We start from the raw sequence: 21375 nt of genomic DNA on the forward strand, positions 1-21375 counted from the left end.
AAAGTGTTCATGAGGGATGGGGAAGCGGGGAGGAATGGGGGAAATGAGGAGCTGATATCAAGGGCTCAAGTAGAAAGCGAATGTTTTGAGAATGATGAGGGCAACAAATGTACAAATGTGCTTGACGTAATGGATGTATGCATGGATTGCAATAAGAATTGTACGAGCCCCCAATAAAATTTTTTTTAAAAAGAGTGAAAATGACTGCCCTCTCGGTGATTCCAGCTCAGTGACCCTACATCTTTCCTTTAAAATTTTTTTTAATTTTCATTTTATTAGGGGCTCATACAACTCTTATCACAATCCATACATACATCAATTGTGTCAAGCACACCTGTACACATGTTGCCATCATCATTCTCAAAAAACACCTGCTTCTGAAGGACATTGGGCCTCCACTCAAGTACTCCCTCAGTGCAAGAATACTTTCTTCTATTAAATTGGCATTCTATGATGTTCACCTTCCCAACACAACCGCTGAAGACAACATGGCTGAATAAGCAAAAGTGATGAAGAAAGCTGATGGTGCCTGGCTATCAAAGGATATAGTGTCTGGGGTCTTAAAAGCTTGAAGGTAAACAAGTGGCCATCTAGCTCAGAAGCAACAAAGCCCACATGGAAGAACACATCAGCCTGTGTGATCATGAGGTGCCGAAGGGATCAGTTATCTGGCGTCAAAGAACAAAAAATTATATCATTGTGTGCTCACCTCCATGATACGATTGCTGGAGACAAATGGGTGCATAAGCAAATGTGGTGAAGCTGATGGTGCCCGGCTATCAAAAGGTATAGCATCTGGGGTCTTAAAGGTTTGAAGGTAAACAAGCGACCTCTAGCTCAGAAGCAACAAAGCCCACACAGAAGAAGCACACGAGCCAGACAGGGTGCGATGTAGCAACCATGAAAAATACAACTTTCCTCTAGTTCCTAAATGCTTCCTCCCCGCCCCCACTATCACGATCCAAATTCTACCTTGAAAGTCTGCCTAGACCAGAGGATGTACACTGGTACAGATAGGAACTGGAAACACAGGGAATCCAGGGCAGATGATCCTTTCAGGACCAGTGGTGTGAGTAGCGATACTGGGAAGGTAGAGGGAGAGTGGGTTGGAAAGAGGGAACCGATTACAAGGATCTATATGTGACCTCCTCCTTGGGGTCCGAACAACAGAAAAGTCAGTGAAGGGAGACGTCAGACAGGGCAAGATATGACAAAATAATAATTTATAAATTACCAAGGGCTCATAAGGGAATGGAGAGAGGGAGGGGAAGGGAGCGGAAAAAATGAGGACCTGATGCTGGGGACTACAGTGGAGAGCAAACGTTTTGAGAATGACGAGGGCAATGAATGTACAAATGTGCATTGTGATGTATGTATGGATTGTGATAAGAGTCATATGGGCCCCTAATAAAACGATTAAAAAAAAAAAAGCAAGTGCTCCTGGGAACTATATTCAAATTACATGCAATACTTGATGGTGATTATTATTAAAGTAGAATGTTTTAAAGGCACTCAGAGTATCAAAATCATCAAAAATCTTGTGTGTGAGAGAGAAAAGAGAGAATTTGAAAAATCTTTTTTTAAAACCACAAAAATATTGCCATCAAAATTGTGGTTGGAACCAAAAACATATGTGATCTTTTCTGTGTGCTGATAGTTTTCTGTCATGGCCTACACAGAGTCATCTGAAGATGGATTCAGAGTGCTTACGTCAAAATGAACCCATGGGCTTTGGGGTGTTCTCCTTGAACAGAGAAAGCAAATAGCAAACGTCATTACAAATGACAACAGACCGGCTATCTATAATGAAATCCAGGGCCGGTAAATACCACTGAATGAAACAACAACTCTATCTGTTAGCCCATTCCTAAGTTGCTCTGCCATGATGAAAGCAGTTATTTATTCAGTAGACCCCAGGTGAAGAGAAAACATTTAAAATTTCATTTCCTACAAAGGCCAATGCCTTGGGAACCCATCCATATGGGTATAAATGTTCCTATCATTGTTTTTGTGATTTCCGCTGAAAGGGCTTTTCCTGCTTGATACATCATTGCATGTTGTGGGGTCTGGTCTCAAGGTTTTTCAGGTATTAAAGCACAAAAGATATTCTAGATTTTATTAGGAAGAAACTTTGTATAGAGTACTTCAAGAAAAATCAGCCGTTGTCAGTCTAGTAGAAAAGCGACTGTCCGTCCACCAGGGTGGAGGAGAGGCTACAGTTGGGCACTGATCCTTAAAATCAGCAGTTTGAAACCACCAGCCACTCCTTGAAAGAAAGCTGTCAGGGGTTTTAACTTCTGTAAAGAGTTACATGCTCAGAAAGGCACAGGAGCAATCAAATGCACAAGAAAACCAAATGCCGCCGTCAAGTTGATGCAGACTCGCATTTACCCTATTCCTATAGGGTAACTGCGAGTCTGCATCAACTTGACGGCGGCATTTGGTTTTCAGTCTAGACCCCTAGAGGGTCTATTACATTTCTGTCAACTCATCTGTTCTTGTTATGAGCAATTTTCAATACAGAACACCACAAATGACCTTGTTAAAGCAGAACACAACTGGCACGGATTCTCATTAGCAGTATGTTTTCAATCAACTTACATGCGCACAGAACATTTTTATTACAAACAAGTATGAAGGGGCTTCATAAAGTATGTGGAAAAGTTGGATTGAAAGAAAACAGAATTTTCCCACAATTATAGGGGATTTCCTATTTACCGAAAGAGCCTTGGTAACACAGCAGACACTCCACCAGGCAGTTCTACTCTGCCATATAGTATCACTAGGAATTGTAATCAACTCCGTGACAGTGGGCACAGGTCACAGTTATTCCCTTGTGAAATTTGAGTCTTTTAAATGCCTAAGAACCTCCTCAAATCCCACCCCTTCACCTCCATAAAGAACTAGAGCCATCTATTCACAGGATTAAGGCCATAACTATTCTTTTGCCCTTTGTATTAAAAAAATTTTTTGACAGAATACAGTAACTCCTACGAATCCATGAGAAGACGTGGCATCCCAAGTTCTTCATGGGCATAAAGACGGCAGGACATGAGTAAGCACCAGTGAAGGGGAGCTCGGAATCGAGCATCTGCACAGAGCACTCAGATGAGTCAGCTGTCAGGTGAGATGATGAAAACAGCACAGATCAACCTAAAATTTGAAACAGAGCAGCAAATGTTAAATTTGAACCAAATAATGAAGCAATCAAGGCTCTGAAGGCCTCTTGACAGTACATAATTCATGCCATTCTAGATGTTTGTGTAACACCCGGAGAAAGTACTTCATTACAAAGGGAGTCTTAAGGCTTAGGGCAGTTGGGCTTAACTCTCTCAAAACCCTGGTTGGGAAGGGTCATTCCAGGTGTTTGCACATCAATGGATGTAATTAGGCATTGAGGTAGCAACCAAATGATTTCTAAGGACAAATCCATTGCTAGGCAGTGGAAACACATGCCTGGGAATTTCCCCACTGATTTCCATGTTATTTCATATTCTTTGCCAGCGGACTATCGATTCTATGAATCCCTTTAAAGAACTACCTTTGAATTGCATTAATTGTTTCCATAGTTTTTTTTTTCCCCTCACTTGTATCTCAGCTCTGATTTTCATTCTTTCCTATTGCTATTAGGGTTGTCTTATTGACTCTGCTCTAATTGCTGTCAGTTTTGTGCCAGCATATCAACCCTAAATCTCTCTTCCTTTTTCATGCGTACATGTACTGCTATCAGGCTTCCTCTGATAAATGTCTTTGCTGTGTCCCAAAGGTTTTGGAACATCAGATTTTCATTCTTGTTGGCTTCTCGAAACTTCCAAATTTCATGTCTGATCTGGGCCAATAGCCGCTCCTTTTGCAATAGAGAATTATTTATCCTCCAATTGTTTGCCCGTTTTCTTAATCATCCTTTTGTTGACTTCCAGCTAATTCATATTCTTGAATTATTGGTTCTTTATACTACTCTCCTCAGAAAAATCTATGAAACTACACACAAAAAAAAAGCTATTTCATCCCACCTGCGGAGTGAAAGTAAACAAAAAAAAAGGAAAGCCTATTTCCAATTATATAAAATCCTAATTTTACTAATTCATATAGTTATTGACTCAAAAACCAAAGCCATTGCCATCAAGTCAATAGACACTCACTCTGGCCTTACAGGACAGAGTAGAACAACCCCTGTGGCTTTCTGAGCCTATATCTCTTTATGGGCACTGAAAGCCCTTTCTCCCGAGGAATGAATGGTGGTTTCAAACTGCTGATCTTGAGGATTGAAGCCCAACTCATAATCACTATTCAACCAGGGCGCTGCCTCAGTGACTCGAGTGTAGAGAAGTCAGGAATAAACAAGTGCAACAGAACAGTCAGACAACAGAACAAGTTCACTACCTTCTCTGCAGAGAGCTGCATGTGTTCCTCAAAGCTTCACACTGGGAGTCCCTGAGGATCTTCTGTGAGGATCAAACTGTGAGGATCTTCACTACTTTGACCAAAAGTGGCTGATTCACACCCACCCAGTGGCATCTCCAAAGGCAGGCCTGGTGATCCGCTTGGAAAAGGTCACAGCCTTGGAAATCCCAGCGAACAATTCTTCTCTGCACACACGGAGTTACCAAGAGTTGGAATCAACTCAATCCTAATGAACAACTTCCTTTTAACTTCTAATTTTCTTCCAACTCTGTCAGTTGTTAGATCAAAAAATAGTGTCAAAGCCACTAAATTAACTTTCAGAAGCTTATTTCCAGCACTGTTCTAAGATGCCACCAGGCCAGCCTGGTCTCAAAGTAAAACCCCCAAGTAGCTACACTCTGGTGTGGACGTATGGCTCCTCTCTACACCAACAGTGTTTTCTTTATCCATGTCAGAGCACCCTATTTCTATAAGAACACCCTGCCTAACAAATGCCTCTAATTTTTTTTTTTGGGGGGGGGCCTCTAAAAGTTTTTTATTTAAGCTATTTTTTTCATAATTGCAAAAAAAAATTGCTTGATGCTACTGAAAATAGACGAGTTTATAAAACATGTAGTCTTAGCTAATTTATTATAATACATATCAAATATAATGGAAAAGTGAAGTTTTTTCTCTTCCTTACCCAAACCCACTGCCATTGAGCCCATTCAGAATCGTAGCGGCCAGCCCCATGTATGGCTTCCACGACTAAAGCCTCCAGAGCAACGGCCTCATTGCTCCCCTGTGGGGCCCTTGTGAGTTTAAACCCATCTTGCAGTTAGCAGCTCAGCCCCAGTTCTGAAATTTACCCTAAAGCCTCCTGGACAGTTGCCACATAGCAAATGGCTGTCCATAAACATTGCATGACATCAACAATTCTACTGATAATTCTAATAAGATGGTTACCTTCCAAGGAACAGATAAACTCAAGTTACCACCAGGATTTTGAGAAACCATGTAAAGGCAATCTAGTATTTTCAAATACACAGAATCAGGATGGTGAATATATGATGAAGATGTAGTAAAGAATATAAGTCTACACTGAACATATGTGGAAAAGATATTTAATTGTAAAATAGAAAAGTAGCCCAGAATACAGTTTTAAGGGTAATTGCTTCTTTGTACAGTATAGATAATGTAGAGGGGTTTTAGGAGTAGATAAACATTTTCATAAAGCAATAAAACACACTGAAAATAATAAAGCAAGCGTGTGCATGGGGGATGAGGGCCGAAGCTATGTTTTACAAAAAAACAGAAAGAATCGTATGGCAGAGTTAGAGCCCGTACTCTGTAGAATTGAACAATCTTGTGATGAGTCACAGCACAGACATACAGCTTTCGCAGGGAGGAGGAAAAGTAATGTTACACAGCTAACGCATCACCATAGTTCAAAAAGTTCTTGTTCTACATACAAAAAGCTTTTCTTTTTTCATTTTTTAAATTTTAATTCCGTTAGAATAATCTCCTGGGGAGGAAATGAGTCCAGGGAGTATTTTAGAAGCCCATATGCATCGGGTTTCTTCCCAAAAAACATTATCGTGAGATCCAGTGCCTTAAAGTGCTTACATGTGGAAATCATGATGGCAGGCACAGAATACAGGTTCACGCGCTTTTATGAAATTCTCCAAAAAGCAGAGATTTTGCAAATTCACGTTACCGCGTGTAAGCTGCTCCTTCTAAGAACACTGTCACTCCAATAAAACTGTCTGCTAGCTTACTTCATTTCACTGGCCTAGACACTAATAGCCTGTCCACATCCCCCACCCCTTACGACCTTTCATCACCTCCGTGGGAAAAATACCTATGCAAACGATGCGCTCTGAAATTAGAAAACATGCAAAATATGTACAGACATAAAATTTAAAAAATATTTGCTTCATATACATGTAAATCTACTTGGGTGTAGCAGAAAGTGAACAAATATAAAAGTTTTGCTTTCTTAAAAAAACGTTTTCAGAGAATCTGAGACAACTTTAAGCTGTGCAAAGAGTTCCCGAGGAGAACTCTTCTCTTCACAGAGTAGTTTCCACCTGCGGGAGAAATTCCAGCATCAGTCCACCACATAATTATACACATTTGGTCTAACCAACAACCATCACCCTTAAAACTGTTCCGTTTCTGAGAAATTAAGGTTCATACTAAAATCGGAAAGAATTCACAAAAACAGCGGCTTGTTGTGGTTTTTGGATCTCATAAGCAGTCTTTATCAACTCATTTGGAACTGTAAAAAACAAAACAAAAACCTATGTACAGAATTCTGTTTTAAATACATTTCACTTCTTAAGTTTGTATGTTACAAGAATTCAGAGCTCATGGCTTTATGTCCGTCCGACCTGCAGCCTCTTCTCTTGTCCTGTATCCCTATGACTGGACCCGTGCGGTGTACAGTTCCGATTGCATCCTTGCTTGACCACAACTAAAACCAAACAGCAGTCACAGCTGGCACTAGACGGCTTCTTTGTGGGTCTGAAGACGAGTCATGGCTTCCAATTGCTGCCTGTAGGCCTCCGCCTCCTGCTCCTTCTTTAGAAGCTGCTGTCGATATCTTTGTGCTTCTCGGTTTGCTTCGTCCAGCTGTTTCTGAAGAGCTTCTCTCTCCTGGTTAAAAAAAAACAGGTTTACTTTCAACTCCCGCCTGACTACTTTATTAACACACACATGCATGCATGCTTCCAATAAGAAGCTGGGAGCAGTTCAAAGCAGGCACGCTACTGAAGTTTCCTAGACAGCTTGTTATTTCAACCAATTCAGTGACCATTAGACCCTGCATTAGGGGCCCTATGCTACGACACACTGATGGCAGTTCCTGAGCCCCAAGAAATTATTTCCTAATGAGAAATAAGATGAGCCAAATGAACACAAATTGGTTATCTGAATCTCTAGTGATGCTTTAAGGATGTGGGGTAGACATATAATCCTAACTCTTCATACCTATATATTTGGGTAAAGGCAATAGTTACAAAGTAACTGATTACTAATTTTATTGAGTAGCTACTATATGACTGAAGTGATGTGACTTCTAATAACAAGTCTCTTAGATCGGTCCATTTTACAGGTGAGAAAAATGATGCTCTGAATGATTATCATTTTCTCAACTTTAGACAGTGAGAAAATTGGGCATATGAGATTCTGATATTAGTTTTTAAATCTATATTCCTCATCATAAAGATAAACGTGTAAATCTTGATTAGTGTTTTTCTTTAGTCATTAAAAAAATTATTTAATCAAATACCTCAACTCTGCCCCATTAAAATTATACTGGTAGAAAATATATGTGGTTAAACTACTCAATAAATCAAGGGTTAAAATACAAATCTAGTCCAACAAGCATGGAAATCTCCTCTTCCCGGCCCTCCTGCTCTCCAATTGTCTGGAGAGAGCATTTCAAAGAACCCTTTACTTCTGGTGAAGCACAGGAACAACCACTGCACCCTGCATCCCCTCAAGAGAGGACTCCGAAGTGAAGCCGCCGTTACATTACAGGGGCGGGCGGCTAGGACCTTTGGGTGGGGTACATGGTCTGAGGAGAATTACTAAGGATAGAAAGGCCAGGCTCCCACTGGACATTGACCAGAAGGAAAAACTGATGGTGAGGGCTCAGCAGCCTCGTGGGAAAGAGAGCGTATTGCCCACTATGAACACCGAATGCCCTTCCCACTTTGGTTATTTGTCTGGTTCACTAGGAAAAGCAGACATGACCCTCATGCCTTCCTCTGATCCTGACCTTGCCCCACTCTGGAAGTGAAGCACAGAGATTTCTGTTTCGCATAACTCCTGAGCTGTAGATGTCATTATTTCAGCCACAAATCTTAAAATGATTCAAAAATGTACAAGTTGAGAAATGAGTGCCCCTCATCTGTAATATTACTATTGACCACACCCCTTGCTGCTGTCTCTTCTCACCTTTGACCCAACTCCAGGTAAGGGGACAAAGCAGGAGCAAGTCAGACCAGAGACACAGGCACCGCGTGTAAGGAAATGAGCCCCCAGGCAGTGCCCACTGCAGGCTTTTGAATACTCTGCTGGATGGTGTATGTGGGGGGTTGGCTGCTGCTCTCCAGGAACCAAAGTCCACCGTAGAAGTACTCAGAGCCATGCATATGTTTTAAATTTTTATGTGTCAAAAAATAAGATTCCTTGATAGCAAAAACTTTTTAAATGACTAAGAATATGTCCAACTTGGTAGGAAATAGCTCTATACATCTTCCAACTATTTTACCGGGGGCAGGGGTATTTCAAAAATTTCATTTAAAAAACAGAATTAAAAGATAATGAAAAATTCCCATAAACTTTTAAAAGCCCCCCATTCGTAAGCAAAAAACTACACAAGCAAACTGAGTAAGGTAAACTGTCAAACAGAAAATACAGCTTAACTTTAGTTTTGTTTTGGTTTTTTTTTCTTAGTTTTCTTATTATAAATTTATTTCAAGCAGTAGAATGTATTTTAATATAAATGAAAAGATAGTTCCCTTCTGTCTGTTGGGCTAATTAGACTCCTTTACAATGCATTTTAAAAAAAATGATTAAATCTATAAAACCCAGAAAGCAAAGATCTTTGAGTCTGTTTAATCCTTGAGACTCAGAGCATGAGCGTGTCCCACTTTCCATCTACTCCTCAGGAAGACAGACACCGGGAGAAGCACCTCCTCATTTCCACCTCACTTTTCAAAGGAAAGGGAACTCTAACTCCACATTGTACTCAGAGGCCCTGTGTGCTCAAAGTTCTATGTCCAACGATGAGTGCACATACGCTACATGTAGGGACGTCCCTTGACGCAAGCAGGTATTCGCGTCTTCCCCCCACGGGTGGTGCAAAAGACTAACAGCTGAGATTATATTTGAACAGGCCAGTTCAGTGGTTTTCACCTATTGCAGTCAAACCACTGTTTCCCCCTAACAATCTAACACTGAAGAATTCTAAGAAAAATAAAGGTGGGCAATGATCACGATTTCGTAACAAGGAAGATCTATCTTAGGCCAAAATTCCAAACCCAAACACTATGTGGGTATTGGATTAGGCAATGTGACAACAAGGATAGAACTGAGTTTGCTTTTTAATTTTCAAACATTGCATTTGAACATTGTTTTCACTAGCTGCAATTGATTTTCACATGTCACTGTCAAACACTCAAATGTACATTTTGCTTTGGTTATAAATAGAGCAAAAATCATTGTAGTGATTTGTATAAACTGTAGAAGGATGATACTAATAGTGACACTGAGCATTTACTACAAGACCAGCTGTTACACAAGTCATTCACATGCATTCTCATTTAACACTTATAAATAGCTTATAACCTAAGTTCCGTGAGTTTTGCCATTTTTTTTTCTCATACAACCATGAAAGTTTAAACAATTGGCCTAAGGTCAATAAATCAAAGTTCAAACCTACAGCCAACTTCAGACCTATTTTTTTAAACTAATAATAATGTTTTTTATCCTCGACCACCCCCAAGGAAGAAAGTAAACGGAATATGTAAACTGTCTTATTTATTTTCGTGCAGACGTGAATTTTGTAACTGCTACAGGTCAATATTTTAAATGAGGTTTGCATAAGTAAAGTGTAAAGAAAGAGAGCCGGGCCCATTTGTCTCCACGTGGTATCTGGCTGTTGTCCTGCTCCAGTGAGGGCTGAGCAGCTGCAACAGACATTCATGGCTTACAAAGCCAGAAAGGGTTACGTTCTGACTCTTTACCAAAGGAGTTGGCGTAGCCACCTTACCTCTAGAAGAGAGAGATATGAAGAAAAGATACGATTACAGAAACATTTAAAACTTTGGGCATCTATTTATTTTGTAAAACACTATACTAACAGCTCACAGAAATAAAAATGTTAAAGAGCAAGGACCTCAGTCTATCCCTGGTTAAAGGATGTAACTAATTCATTAAAAACAAGCAGATAAAATTTGCTAATATTTTCATCTCTACCCTCCACTGCAAATAAAAATGTCAAGGCATTTCTTTAAGTCACAGAACTAGTATGTGACAGAGGGCAACCGGACACGCCCAATGGCTACTTGCATGTTCTTTCTCCCACGCTTACAAACAAGAATTGTCATTTCAAATCAGAATGAGCTAATGCTGTTTCTTATCGAAGAAATCGGTAAACAGCACACTTCTTCCAGCTCTATCTTCAATGCAGGCATGTTAATACAAGGCCAAAATGATATAATTATTGCAATGTAGTATGTTATTCATTGCCTTCCTCTTCAAAAGATAACCCTATTTCATTTTCTATATTACTATAATGGCAATGTACAGAAGACACAGAACTTAAAAGTGTATTTGCTACAGTTTAAAACGTTTTTCCAGAGATCACTGGTAAACGTCTGCATCCTTTGTTGGGAAAGGCTATCTATAAATTCTAAACACCTTCCTTGCAGACAATCAACCTGATGGTTGCAGACATACACACAGGGAACCCAAGCAACAGCAGAGTCTATACTCCAGTCCTTTAGACAAGGTTTCTCAACCTTGGTATAAGTGGTTTTATACTGGAAAATGCTTGGTGGTAGATTGTTCCACAGCATCACTGGTCTCTCCATAGTAAACGCCAGTGGGGCTCACCCTCCACCCACAACCCCCAGCCTTGAGTCACAACAATCAAAACTGTCCTCAGAATTGCATCCCACTGCTTTAAAGAAATGGATTTAATAGTCTTGTTGTCATGCAGAACAAATAAGAAAATCTGTCCCCAAAACACCTACATTGGGCACCTAAGAAAACAAATCAAAAGAATCACTCCATGGACAGAAGGAAATAATTACCTACTTTGATGAAAACATCTCTTCATTCTAAATCCGAAGCCGGCCTCTACCATCTATTTTCAACTACATGCTTCAGGGCTTGCCTGTAACAGCCTTAATTGGTCATGCAAGCTTGACTTGAATCCTTCTTGAGATAGAAAATAAGAATTCCACCCAGAAAACGCTAATTATCAAAACAAAATGAAACGCTCTTCTTTATACCAAACCAAACATGTATTACCATAATGGTCCATCTCCTTGGCCTAATCAAGCTATACATATGAAGTCACACTGCTGTTACATGTAATCATTGCTCCCTCATCTCGGAAAGGCTGAACTTTTACCTAAGTAAAGGTTTGAACTGCATGGTGGTTTTCAAAATAAAATTTGTTGTGTGGAATAGCTTTTATGTAATAAAAATTCAAGTAATTTTAAAATACTTTACTAAATAAAATATGCTTGGAAAAGATTTTCTGATTTATCAGAAAAATATAAGCCAATAAAAAGATTATTAAATAATAGTATGCTGATAATGTTCAGTGGATCAATTTCTATGAATAAACATTTCAACATCTAAGTTCACTGAAAGTTCTTTTTTTTCCCACTGTAAGTTCTGAAGAAATAAAACAAACATCCTTCAATAACTTTATTAAGTCATAATTCTACCAAACTTCCTACTTTAACCATGAACTGCTCAAGACCCCTTTTAATTCAATAAAATATTACTTGTGATTAATCTGAAAGATAAACCAGTCTTATATTTACGTGAATTGGGGCAAGGATATTTTCTAATTGCTTTTCATCAGAATCGGTACCTTTCCATAATTTTTTTAAACGTTCTTTTTCTATAACTAGAGAACCTTTACAAAGAATTACTAAATATTCACCCACATTCATTAGGCAAACATATCACATATAATGAATATAGATATATATTAGTATGTTAACTTTTTCAAATCTTGTAAAAAAACAAAAACAAAAACCGAAAAAGTAGAGATTACTATTCTAAATGCCAATTTAGAAGAATTTAAACCTGAAGCTCAGAAAGAAAAGGTAACTTGCCTCAAACCTACAATGGGCAAAAGGTGAGATTTGAATCCAGCTCATTTGACTTCAGGGTCTACATCCAGTTCTATACGATGACACCGAATTTAAGGGACATAATTTCATTTACAGTCATATGAGAAAAAGCTCTTCGGGATAATTGAGATTTAGTTACACTTAATAAACTAGTTTGGGAGAAAGGCAAAAAGTTGAATCCTGAATAGCTAATGTAAACTGATGTAACTTCCTTATAGGACTTAACAGTAAAATAGCCAGGTACCTGCCACATACTACAAAATAGCCAATTTGACAAATGTCAGTCTTCTTCAAGAGGATTCCCCAGCCCAATCTGGTAATTACATTTCCTTTTTGCAAGAAAAGAAAAATTGTGGTCCTACATGGTGAAATTTTCTTTTGGCGATTTGTGAAAATGGACACATGTAAGTTTAGTAGGAAATAAGGATGGAATGCAAGAACCAAAAACACCCCAATGTTAATATAATGACACACTTTGTTACAAACAAATTCTTCACTCACTCATTCACTCATTCAATATTTATTTATTAAGGGTTTCTATATGTGTAAGGCAAAAACAAAAAGACATAATGAAAACACCGAGCACTTTCATTCCATAAGAAAACAATACTTTTTATCATAAGTATAAAGGACAAAGAATGATAATGAAAGAAAAGCAACTGAATTTATTTCTGGTGACTGCAGCAAAGCACACCGGGTAAAAGACTCCTTACTTCTATTTCTGCAGATTCCACCCGGTTTTCAATTATTTCAATACATTGTCTCTTAGCTGGTGGTTCTTCGCTTATAACAGTTTCTTCAGCTATGTCTGTTGCTGGTACTGTTAATACTAAAATGAAAAGATACATATTCATACATAGAGATACACATTGCTTCATTTCTAATAGCTTTAGGAAAAAGTTATTTCTGAGTATATATGTTCCAAAACAATAATTTCAAAAGACTGATTGGTTTTTAATGAGGAAATTATTATGTCTTCCTCACTTCTTGCTTTCATAAAGTAATCTGATTACTGAAAGTATGTACTTATTTATTTCAATGAGTAATAATTATTTATTGATGAGGCAAAAATCAAACCAGTATTTAGCAATCATACTTTAAGAGGTCTCGCTCATACTAACACAGATAATCACTTTTATTAGTTCCTTTTGTTATTCTTTTTGTTGTTTTTTGTTATTCTTATGTGCATCTATGGAAAAGAAAACATGAAGATACCAGAGTAAGTAAAAAAGTATTGCTACTGGGATTCCAGTTCCTGTAACACACACAAAAATGTTTGAAAGCGTCCCTGCAACCAGCCCCTGGCTCAGGAAAGTTCTCTCAGACATATACTTGTTTTAGTCTTGTTAAGGTACCAGTCCAAAAAAAGCTCAATTAAAGCAGTGGCTCTCAAGGGAATCTTCTGGGCCAGTTAAATTCAATGACGAGAGGGCAACTCAAAGGACTATAGTAACTCAGCTAAGTCCACGTGGAAGAAGCACACCAGCCTGGGTGATCCAAGTTCTATACATAATAAAATCCAAATCTCGGGGAAGGCATGGTAGTAGAGCTTGAATTCTGAACACCCAGTTGCAGAAGGATGACAATGAAAGCCCAAAATTCATTTGCAAAATCTCCAATGCAAATTAAACATCTGGTGAATCCCCTCTGATAAGAGTCCATGAATGTAAGTAGCCTTGCTATCAGAGAGCATTTTAAAGTGGATTGTAGCAGATGTAGGTAGGCTAAAATGTTAACACCTTGTCATTTGATCTCTCTTTTGACTCATTTTAAATTTACTCCAGTTTTTAATAGTTTATGTTATCTTTTTTAGAGGTTTTTCTGTTTCATTTTTTTTCATTGTTGGTTCTGCTGTTTTCTATCTTTGTTTTGTAATGTTTTTCTGTATAGGAAATCCAGGATAGGTCAATCTATAGAGGCAGTATCTAGATTAAAAATTTCCTAAGGCCCTGGCAGGGGAGGAGATTGGCGGAAATGGGGAGCCAACAACAGTAAGTACAAGAAAGAAAAATATTCTAAAATTGATTGATGATGACTGAACAAATCTAATACAATTGAATTATTGAATTGTATGGTATGTGACTTATATGCCAATAAAACTTTCTTTCTTTTTTTAAATAAAGGTGAGGGTGACAGTTTTCCTGAATTCCAAAAAAGTGATCTTGATAGATTTCTTAAAGGGCCCAGGATAGTCACAAAGGACCGCCGTGAAGAAGCACCAAGACCCGAAAAATGCATTGTGAAAAAAGGCCGGAAAGCTGCACAGAGGATTTTCCCCGTTACAGTCACCTGCTCATTCTTCAAGGGTCGCAATAATTGTCCTGTAAAAATTGCATTGGCAGCAATGGTGTAATACATGAAAATAAAAATAATTTATAAATTATCAAGGGTTCATGGGGATGGGAGGGTGGGGGCGGGAGAGGGAAAAAACAGGAGCTGATAGCAAGGGCTCAAGTAGAAAGAAAATGTTTTGGAAATGATGATGGCAATATGTGTACAAATGTGCTTGATAATTGATGTATGGATTGTTTCAAGAGCTGTAAGAGCTCCCAATAAAATGATTTATTGAACATTTTTTTAAAAGGAAAACTCATAACATGAACAAAAAATAGAGTGATATAGCAATAAATGTACACTATCAATCTAACAATAAATATGAAAAAATCAATTTGAGAAAGAAAAAAAAGAATTGTGGCAAACCTCACCCCATCCAACCTGCAGTCCTGATCTTGGCCCCTTTAGGCTACTTTTGTTTACAAAATTCAAAGAACATTTTAAAAGAGCACAAGTAGAGAGAGTCTCCTGAGGCTGCTACCACTGTCGTGGTGAGGAGCTATAACCCAAGAGCACAGAATTCCTCAGGGAGGGACAGGGAGGAGGAGGCACAGCCTTCAGAATGGGTGGTCAAACAACACCGTCCCACTCACCAAGCTTCTACGATTGTGTAGCAATACTTTTGGACTTACCCCGGAGGTCTCCTTTTTCTCCCTTTTGTATACAAAACACAGCACATGGACCCAGATGCACTGCTCTGTATCCTGCTTTCTCACTCCACTTCTACAGGATATCCTTTCATACCCGTACAGAGAACTTCCCTTGGCTCAGTTCTGTAATATCCCATGTTGTGAATACCATTCTGTATTCATTTCCTTTGCTGGTTTAGCAATTGAGTTTTGGATTTTATACACATGTATATACAATTTTCTATTTGTTACATTAATATAATATTAGCATTTTACATTTAGTAATTAGATAAGTGTAATACAAAAATTATACAGATATAAAGATAAAAGGGGGCTTTAAAAAGTTAACAGAAGGATGGAATTAAATTCACTGGGTGCTATTACAATTGTTTGGGGACATTTAAGTTTTTTTTAAAACATTAAAAATTCTCTATTAAAAAAAGGAATTGAGTATAATGGCTTAATTACACAGTTTGTTTGTTTTTTAATTACACAGTTTTTAAAAGGTAAAAAACCTAAAACAAAACACAAACTCACTGCCATTGAGTTAATGCTGACTCATAGTGACCCCTAGAGGTTCTGAGATCATCATGTGTTTAAGAATAGGAAAGTCCAGTCTTTCTCCCAAGGAGCTGCTGGTGGATTCGAACTGCTGATCATGTGGATCACAGCCCAACTCACAACCACAACACCACCAGGGCTCCTCCTTTAAAAGGTAAAGCTGATATTTATTTTGTGCAATGACATTTACAACATTAGGAGGGAAAAGTGAGGTTTGTTTTGCTTTTCTTTTTTTTTAACTTATCAAGTGTAGCTTGAACAGACTTGTCTCCTCTTCAAAAAACTTAAAATAGTATCTTTTCTATGCTTGAGCAAATTGTCACTCCTTTTCAGTCTGGAACAGCTACCAAATTTTGTCCTTTACATTTTCGCTGTCATGAATTTTCGCTGAAGGTTCCTTAAAGCAGTTTTTTTGCTGAAATCACTTCTGAGATACCACCATTCTTCTTATCAAAATCATTTTCCTCATTTAAATAGATATGTTCACTAAGTCCCTCTTGCTTATTAGTTTTCTAAAAGGCAAAAGTTTAAACATTCCAATACAGCTAGCTCTTTCTTTGTTTTCAGTGTACTATTTTTTATTCTCTGGTCCCTTTGCAAACACTGCTTGTATAGACCTTGTGATTAGCTTTAAAAGAACATGTTTTTATTTTTCCAGTGTGAGGGAAGGTTGATAATGCTACAGTGATACTTTTGCAAATAAGGCCAGCAGAGAAGCACACGTGTGCACACACATACACACCCAGAATCAGATTGTCAGCATAGGAAGACCATTCTGGTTACAATATAGATGATGCTTTGACAGGGAAATGAATCATCAGCTATTTCTTCTATTAACTTTATGTTTGATTCAAAATGTACTTCTAGCCATTGTCACTTTTTCTTTGTGCTTATACCTGTGTTGGTCAATTCCTCTTTAATTATCCACTTTTCTCAAATGTTACATTTATAACAATGTTTTTCATCTGGCCCAAGGAAGCAATGCATCTCCATGCTTGGCTGTCTGTGCATGAACACACAGTAGTCGGTCTCTGAGGGACTTTGAAAGAAGTGGCAGTGAGTGGCTAGTCCCTGATCCCGGTGTACATTTGTTACAGAAAGGCGTACGGGCTGAAAAGCTCTCGGGGGAGTTTGTGCTTCATGCAATTCTCAGTTACTAAACCACGGTAGGTAGAGTAACAGTAAGATATTTCTTTTTGGTCCTTTTTCCACATACTTTCTGAAGTCCCCTTGTATGTGTATGCTTTAAACTAGGGAGATTAATCCTTTTCCTGTATTCCAAGTATCCTTTGTTTTCATTTCCTGAAATTTCATAGGATGTTTTATTCACTACACAGAAAGTTAATTTTATATAGATAAACTTATTAAAGCTTTTATATTTACTGGATTTCTTCACGATGGTTTGAAAGGCTATTCCCAAGTCAAGATGTTGAATTTGTCAATATTTCTCTTCCAACACCTAACACTGAGTTTTATTGATAATATTTAAATTTTTGTACCATGTAAGGTCTTATTAGAGGATACAGTATAAAGCACAGATTCATAAGGGGGAGAGAGGAGGAGAGGAAGGGGGAACCGATGACAATGATGGACACATAACCACACATACACACACATCCCAGAGGGGGACGAACAACAGAAACCATGCAGGAAGGGAGACAGTGGTTGGTGTAAGATAGGAAAATAATAATTTATCATTTATCTGGGGTCACGACGGTGGGAGGGAGGGGAAAAGAAGGAGCTGATATCAAGGGCTCGAATAAAAAGTAGGTGTTTAGAAAATAATGATGGCAACATGTATAAATATGCTTGATACAATTGATGTACGGATTGTTTATAAGAGCTGTAAGAGCCCCCAATAAAATGTTTTGTTTTTTTTAAAAAAGTACAGCTTCAGCAATCTACATTGTTTTCCTGGTGTCCTGACAATATTTATTAAGGAGATTATCTTTTTCTGTGATACAGTCTTTATTGTAGTGCATCTGTCCATACTGGCTTATTCTAACTCATCTGTTTCACTGCACTGTTTTTAGTCTGTATGCACCTGTCAGCGACTGCTGTCAGTCACCATTGTGTTGACTGGGGTTGATAGGCTTTTCTTCTGTGGAGGGGCTCATTGGGTTCGAATAGCAAACTTTAAGTCAGCAGCTCGTGGCATATTGCTTATGCCACCAGGTTCCTCATATGTCAGTTACACATTTAATGAAGGATGCTTTAAGGGTATTTTAATACACAACAGGGCCCTCTAAGTGGACTCCTTTTCTGAGCCCCTGTGGGCTTCTGCTAGCCCTCCATCACCAAATGGAACTTCAGAGTCAGTTTGTAAAGTCAAGGAAAACCGAGAGCTTCGTGACCACGACATCTTCCCATCAAAAAGCATAGGGAGCTCCCTTTCGTTCATCGGTGCAATCAGAATGCGTCCACAGTGTCAGGTCTTGAAAACGGCCCTCTCTTGATACAAATACAAGGGGGTCAAGTGCTTGTAGAAAGGTGAATCAAGAGAATAGAATCCCCAGGAACTTGCTGCACACTCTTCTGAACCATGGCTATCTCCATGGAATCCCCGGAACTTGCTGCGCACTCTTCTTGAACCACGGCTATCTCCATGGAATCCCCCGGAACTTGCTGCGCACTCTTCTGAACCACGGCCATCTCCATCGTGCTAAGTCAGCTCCACTGCGCAAAACTGAGCTCCCGTCTCCACAGAGAAGAATTCTATTGCCAGCTCTTCCAGGATTCCTTCATGCTCAAAGGCACACAGTGACCGCAGTGCCTAAAAAATTATGTGTGTGCACACACTAGTTAGGGAATGACGGGATTTATTGGTGATTCTTTCAGCTCAACACATTTTTCTTCCTTTAACATGGGCATCATGGATTTCCGTAACAACCTCCTTGCCCTGGCTATAATGGTCTTAGATACATAGTCTAAGAAGTTCTTGCCCAATGATGATTTGAGTTCCTTATGCTGTGTTTCACTTATGGCAACATTTAAACTAATTTTCTCAGAATATTTGTAGTCAGTTCTCTCTTCAGCTGGCTTGTACTGACAGGATAATATAATAGGATAGGTTAATATTAAAATTAATATTAGTGTCAGTAAATAAAATTTGATAACTAAGTTTATTGTACATGGTTACAGTGATATAATTTAAGGCAAAAATAAATGATTTGGAAAACATATCACAATTTCCTACACGGGTATATAAAAGTAAGAATTGAAAATAAACACAAGCTTTACATAAGTACTGTCTAGTACTAACCTTGTTGTCCATCTGGCATAGTCACAATGATGGGCTGACCTATTCCACTGGTGGGGATCGAGTGCAAATTTCCGAGCTGGATTCCATCGGTAACGATGGTGATGACTTGCTGGCCGCCTGAACTAACTACTTGCTGAATTGCACCATCCACAGATTCTGCAGTCACTACTTCCTCCGTGGCCACGACTGGGGGAAAATGTATGAGAAAATCAGTGAACAAAAAAAGTACAAATAGAACCTTATTTTGCTTTTTTCCTGCTACCTTTGCTTCCTCTACTTCTTTCTTACACAGGAAAATTTCACATGGTTCCTAACTTCAGTCCCCACAGGTGCTGCAGGTGTCTACTCAACAGGTGACTTAAATACCCCTGTTTATAGGAAGTTAGTTTCCATGTATTGGAAATACCTTTGAAAGATCATTGAGTGATCTTTAAAAAATGCTTTCTAGATACAATATCTACCTACCAATGCATGTTAAGTAAATAATTTCCCTTTTACTTAGTTACATAAAACATAAAATCCTCTTACATACTTAGTTACATAAAGTATAAAATAAGGTCACAGATATGGCAAAGATTATACCTAACTAATAAAAGTCCACAGTCTAAAAGAGAACTTTGTTTGTGGTTATACTCCGTTTACAAAAGAATGTACAATGTATATATTTGAAGTAGACCAAAAAAACAATCTCTTTTGGGATTAAGTGATCAAAGGTTGCCTTGAAAATCAGTGGGACATAGATCTGACACAAGTATGACACTGACCAATACAACACATGAGCATTTATAGAAGCAGATATACTCTAATAGTTGATAAGACAGGCTGAGAGAAGAGTCTGGTAGTTGGAAACAGCACTTCTGGCTTTGTCTAAGTAAAATGAACCACAAGTTAATATTGCTAGTATCATTCACCACAGGCAATCTTGTGTCCAAATTCTGACTCTCAAACATATGTAAAGCAATGTTTATAGCAGCTCTCCTTATATTAGTGTAACACTAGAAACAACCCAGATGCACATCAACAGAATGGATTCTGGTAGATCCATGCATTAAGACACTATACAGTAATTGAAATGACTCCTGGGCATCCAACAAAAGCAGTGCTGACTGATCTGCGTACCTTCCCTTGACGGCCCAGTATCGACTGTGATCATTCACCAAACGGTAAACTTACCCAACAACCCAGCTACTTTTCTCTATGCATGTTACACTTCAATCAAAAAGAACCACCACAGGGACAATGAATTATACCACTTACATATTAACAATCTATTTACCTATAGTGATACCTTACGAAAAAGGAGGGAGTAGATACTCTTCTCCATAAAAGAATGACAATTAACAAACAAAGAATAACAATAGGAAAAATCATACTGAGACTTCCAACTTAATAACTCATGCTGGCAAGAATCACTGATGGTTACAAAGGGGAAATGTAGCTGTAAAGACACATTAGTCACTGTTTTACCACATGGAAAATACAAAGGGAAGTAAAAAAAAAAATATTCCTACAAAATCACAGAAACTTTCATTAAACAAAAATATCAAAATGGGAAGCTATTGCTTCTCAAAATAGCTTCCATCTAGGTCTTCAATTTATGGCATGTCAAAACAGGGGTTTGGCATATGAGAGGAAGCCAAACTGCTTGCCTTTCAAAATGCTTTCTGAGTTTGAGGATAAAAGGAAGTCTACAGTCTGATCAGAGCACACGGAGGACAGAGAGAGTGGCGCACATCCTGGCCCACCAAGCCTTGAGGACGATATTCCCGCTCAGAAAAGCCAAAGCACAGAGAGGACCATATGGCCGGCCCCACTACGAGACATGACATAACCTCACTGAGCCATAACCCTAAGGGAGACAACCCTGGAGACACAGTGTGGGAATTACGCCCTATCTGACCCACCACACCCAGGCAAAACAGTAAGGGTGTGCAACAGAACAGCAAGGGGAGCAGAACAAGGAAGACCCCAGGGAATATCAAAAATAGACTTTGGGACCAGGGCATGACACCCCATCAGACTCAACCGGAAAACACTCCTAAAGGTCAAAAAACAGACCTTGAACTATTTATAGGCCTTTTTTTGTCATTGGTTTGTTGTTGTTGTTATATTTTCTTTTGTTGCTTTGTTTTCCTGTGTCTCATTTTTGTACAGATTATTATCTCTGCAGGTCTATCTAGATAAGATAGGCAGGATAAACAATCTGGAGGAGAAAACAAGGGGACCCAAGGTTCCGGGGAGACAAGGGAGCGGGGGAGGTGGGAGAGAGGAAATGAGTGTTAACATCCCCAGGGACAAGGGAACAAGTGATCCAAAATCG

The 21375-nt window shown here is 38.7% G+C and overlaps 1 protein-coding gene across 2 annotated transcripts in view; it reads right to left on the reverse strand.

The window, feature by feature from the left end:
- Window positions 1-5491: 5491 nt before the first annotated feature.
- GABPB1 (GA binding protein transcription factor subunit beta 1) overlaps window positions 5492-21375 on the reverse strand; it is a 32350-nt gene continuing 16466 nt past the window's right edge. For both annotated transcript variants that reach the window (XM_004709425.4, XM_004709426.4), the window contains exons 6-8: window positions 19056-19241; window positions 12983-13098; window positions 5492-7041 (exon numbers count right to left, since the gene is read on the reverse strand). In XM_004709425.4, coding sequence (XP_004709482.1) covers window positions 6889-7041; window positions 12983-13098; window positions 19056-19241 — 455 coding nt within the window. In that variant the 3' untranslated portion in view covers window positions 5492-6888. The remainder of the gene's footprint in view (window positions 7042-12982; window positions 13099-19055; window positions 19242-21375) is intronic.

Source organism: Echinops telfairi, unplaced genomic scaffold (assembly GCF_000313985.2).
Source record: "Echinops telfairi isolate 266 unplaced genomic scaffold, ASM31398v2 ScPeMD7_8;HRSCAF=38, whole genome shotgun sequence".
In the NCBI taxonomy this organism is placed as follows: Eukaryota; Metazoa; Chordata; class Mammalia; order Afrosoricida; family Tenrecidae; genus Echinops; species Echinops telfairi.